We start from the raw sequence: 4,886 nt of genomic DNA on the forward strand, positions 1-4,886 counted from the left end.
TCTTTTAAGTCTGAAACATAATGAGATTTTTTTTTGACAAATGCTTCCCAAAATTTGTATTTTATATTTTAAAGGGTTAATGTTTGGAATGCCTAATACTTGTTGTTATCTGTTTAGTTATTAATTCTCATGATAACTTAGTGAAGAATATTTACATATTTTAGAAACTGACAGCTTTTAGAATTATTCAGTTAGCTCTGAATGTTTAGCTGTTCATGTAGGAAGAGATTATTAATCCCTGTATATACAGTCTGTATCTATGAATCCAATTTTGACTTATGTTCCTAACCTCAGATTTAAGGAAATACCATAGCCACACTCAGCCAATATCAGTATTGGCTGGTAACATAGCCACAGTCAGCCAATATCAGTATTCCTCCCAAAGAAAATAAATTACTCTTATCAAGAGAATAAACAAACCTCAAATACTAATTGATGTGAAAATGGAACTTTCTATTTTGTTATAATTCCTTCAGGGCAGTTAGTTAAATTTCTTTATGTACTACTTCCTGAAAAGAATTTGGAACCATATAAAAAAAGATAAAGTAATAAATAATTTGGGGGTACATAAAAGCAAATACAAAGCACTTAAAACACTGCCTAAGGAACAATAAGCAAGAGGTGTTGGTGCTATAAATAATATCATATCATCTCTAGAATTGCTTTTTTGAAATCATCTACAGGTGATTTTATGTCTTATTTTACAGTAGTCACACAGGGTACTCTCCTGGGGTTAAATGCTTTCCTCTCTTCTGCTGCTTTACTTAGCCTGAATTTTCCCATTAAAAATAATTAGGGTTATCTTGGCTGAAAAATCTCTATATTGAATGCAGGAGGGGCTCTGGAACCAGACTAGTACTGGAAACTAGGTAGTATCTCGTATCTAGAAGCAGATTAAATAATATATATCTAGTTGACTCCTTTTCCCTAAGTGCCTTTACGTTTTACTGAATACTGTAAATTGAAAGTGTAAAAATTTAAGAAGACGTGCTTATATGGCCTGGCACTTGGGAGACTTCAAGAAAGCTCTGATTTCTGATTATGGAAATGGAAGTATAGCATCTCATTTTGGTTATTAAAGTTCTTTCCCATCTATCAAAAATTTTTATGCTAATGGCTTTTTAAAAAGTATTAAGTTGTATTTTTATAGGAACCATTGGATATATCTTTTAATCAAAATTATTTTCCAAAGTAATGATAATATTTATGCATAAACCGTCTAGCCAGTGGGAATTTTAAGTATAATTTGCGTTGTGACTTTTTGCTTTGTTTAAAATATACTCAGATTTTTAAAATTATTTTAATGATTTTAGATTCCTCAGCAGGAAATGGGGTCCTCACTAAAGCTACCGTCCCCATTTATGCAACAGGAGTCCTTACGTGTTATATTCAGGTAAGGGAAAAATCCTTTTACTAGAAAATGAAAAAGCACTTTCTATTTAGAAAGATACTTAACATTATGCCTTTTTAATGTGTGTACAAGTGAAAATGGTACCCATAAAGGAAAACAAAATTTATGTCTTTGTCTTATTCAATAAGTAACTTATAGTGGAGAGCATATTTGAATAAGTCTCCGAGTAAAATCGCCATTGAACAAATACGTTTAGAGATGGTGTACTTCTTGATATTTTGTTGGAATGTTAGATTGCACTTACTTAGCAAAGTTTCATTGTGTTTCCTAATTAATTTTTCATAAATAAACAACAAACAAAGCACATGTATTAGGTGGAGCAAACAATGAGATGCTGTAGAATACTATATCATCATTTTTAGCAAAGTATCTTTTAATAATACTTTATTTTTCTTAATTGTTACTACACAGTAAATTAACCAAAAATGTAATGGCTTTTTATAACCCTTTAATTTGCTCTTGGGCTTTGCTTAGCTCGGCCTCTCTTTTGTGGCCTTGCTGGTGGTCATTCATGTTGTCGCATTCAACTTTTTGTTTGGAAGGGAGGTCAGCTAGGGTGACCAAGCTTCAGTCTCCATGTAGTCTTAGGGTTTCTCTCTCTCCATGGGACCTCTGGAGCTGCAGAGCCAGACTTAATACATGGTGGCTCAGGGCTCCTAAAAGCACAAAAGCAGTATCTGCTAGGCTAAGGCTTACGCCTGGAATCAGCACATCACTTCTATTGCCTTCTCTTGATTATAGCAAGTTACAGGCCCAGCCCAAATTGAAGAGGAGGGAACTAAACAAGGGTGCGAACCAGGAGGTGTGGTTCATTGGGGGTCACCAGTATAACAGACTACCACACTCAACTTAACCTTATTTTAAGGAAATAATATGATGTCATAGTAAGGTATATCAGTCATTTTTAAGTGTGAGGCAGTCTCACCAGTAAGATGAAAGTATGGATTGAGGATAAAGCATTTTTAGAAATTAGAATGTGAGGGGCACCTGGCTGGCTGAGTCAGTAGAGCATGTGACTCTTGATCTAAGGGTCATGAGTTCAAGCCCCACATTGGATGTAGAGATTACTTTTTTTAAAAAATTAAAAAATAAATAGAAATCGGAGTGTAAGAATAAAAAAGGAAGACCTTTTTTTCTGAGTTTTCCCCCATTTAATACCTAAGGTTTCTTTCGCCCTTTGAATTCAAACTATAACAATTCATATTTATTGCACTCTTCTTCCAAAACAGATTTGAGCCATCTTATAATTTTAAAATATAGTCCTACAGTATCACGTACCTTACAGTAGAAGCTCCAGTTCTGTTAAAGTAGCACAGTATTCCTTTAAACTTTTCTTTTCTACACTAGTTTCAAAGACTGCCTTGTAATATGAGTATACACAAAATATCCCTGTGTGTAGGATATTTTAAGTCATGTAACATTAATAGTTTGTCTGTATTTTTGTTCTTAAACTCGTGGGGATTAAATCCCAGCATGTTGCTAGGCATGATAGTATGGATACCATTTTCTGCTCTTTTTAATTTTAAAAGCTGTACCAGCATAATAGCAATTGTGATGTCCATTTTTTTTCTCTCTTTGACCTCTGGAAGTTTGGTTATTAGTATGTTGATTTTGACAATAAATAGTATTTTAAAGCATCATAAAGTACCAAATACAGGGTTTGCCTTATATTAAGCCCTCAGATTTGTCAAATAAATGAAAAAGTCTGTGAGTCACTGTGTAAAATTCAGATACTTAAAGAGATAAGAACTTCCCAACTAGTTACAAAAAGTGAATTGCGGTAGCTATCAGAGATTGCCGGTGTTATTTGTTTTAGGAAGCACATACCAGCAGTTCATATTTTTCTTACTAAACAAAATTTTCTATTAGGGCATGTCAGTGTCCTGTTTGCTTTGGTAAACAAAAACTATTTTGAATCAAATACATTTTTTGTCTTGAGATTCTGAAAATGAGAGATAGGATTATACTAAAATTTCAAGTTAGAAGAATCTGTGCTCATTTAGGAGTATATTTCATACCCCTTATTTCACAGTTTAGGTTTTTCAGATTTACAGTTTGTTTTCCAATTTTTTTGTATACTTTTTTTGTGTTTGATATAGTAGGCGGCTAAAATTGGGTGAAATCTCTATTCCAGTGTTGCTCTGATGCTGGTGTGTCAATGTCCTAAGCTTTATGTTAAGTACACTGTCGTGTTCTAAAATCATTACTTTGGTCAATCCTTTATTCATTCTAAGTAAACCTTATTATGTAGAAAAAAATGGTAGGTAGCAATCCGGTATTCTTCATAGATCTATTTATTAATATTCAGAAGCTGTTTATTATTGACCTAAATATCCCTAATAACAAAAAACTTGACTCTAATTTATTATATATTTATTTCTTAATAGAATGTCAGATTGTCTTCTTCTACAGATTCAGGTTAATTTAACATACACGGTTATTTTTTTAATGTTCCTAATTTAGCAGATATTTTTTAATAAGTTTCTTAAAGTTTCTTTTATTAACAATTTCTTAATAGAACACAATATAAGATAAAAACTATTTTCTGATTATGAAAATAATGGTTTGTTAAAGAAAGTTTGAAAGTATAGATTATTTTTTAATCAAGGGTGTGACTTTCTTTTAAGAACACAGTAGTCTGTATTTCAATAAGCATGTAGCGTCTGACCACTAAGACATTGCAAAGATAATTTTTTGGAAATGGAGTTTCTGTTAGGGGGATAACTTTTACTAGTTTGTATTTAAGTATTTAGTGTCAAAATTAATGAGAACTAAAATTGGTAAAAAATAAATTTTGATAAAAGAATATGCCTTTTTATGTTCTAAATCAGGACTGTCTAATAAAATTTTCTGCAACAGCAGACAGTCTATATCTGAGCTGTCCAATAAGGAAGTCACTAGCCACACGCGGCTATTAAGTACTTGAATGGTAGCTAGTGCTACTAAGAAACTGAATCTTTTATTGTAACTTAATTTTTAATCTAAATTTAAATATTATAAATAATAACAAGTTGTGAGTGGCTACCATATCAGACAGCATGGTCTAAAGCTATGAATCAAGATAGTCTTTGTTCTCATATCATTGTGGTCATAGATATGCTTAATAAATATCTCTGATTAAAATGCTTCTAAGACTGGATATTTCCCCATATTTGGTAAAATTTTCTAATTGCAGTTAGGAAATTATTATTTTAGGTCTACTTAATTGCTTAGAAATTCATTATCAGTCTTTATCCTCTGTAGGAAGAAGACCGAAAACTGTTAGTTGGATTCTTAGAAGATGTAATGACCTTGCTTTCATTATCTCATGCTCCTCTCGATAGCCTGAAGGCTTCTTTTGTGGAACTGGGGTAAAAAATAATAGCTTATAGTTTTTTTTTTAACTCATATAAAGTTTTTTTTAATAATGATTTTTTATTATATTATGTTAGTCACCATACAGTACATCCCTAGTTTTTGATGTAAAGTTCCATGA

At 31.9% G+C, this 4,886-nt stretch overlaps 1 protein-coding gene across 1 annotated transcript in view; it reads left to right on the forward strand.

Annotated features, from left to right (window-relative positions):
• The window catches only part of RELCH (RAB11 binding and LisH domain, coiled-coil and HEAT repeat containing), a 65,732-nt gene that overhangs the window by 40,626 nt on the left and 20,220 nt on the right, over positions 1–4,886 (forward strand). The window contains exons 20-21 of the mRNA XM_034642212.1: positions 1,314–1,393; positions 4,655–4,761. Of these exons, the coding sequence (XP_034498103.1) occupies positions 1,314–1,393; positions 4,655–4,761 (187 nt within the window). The remainder of the gene's footprint in view (positions 1–1,313; positions 1,394–4,654; positions 4,762–4,886) is intronic.

The sequence above is a fragment of the Ailuropoda melanoleuca genome, chromosome 14 (assembly GCF_002007445.2).
Source record: "Ailuropoda melanoleuca isolate Jingjing chromosome 14, ASM200744v2, whole genome shotgun sequence".
NCBI lineage: Eukaryota > Metazoa > Chordata > Mammalia > Carnivora > Ursidae > Ailuropoda > Ailuropoda melanoleuca.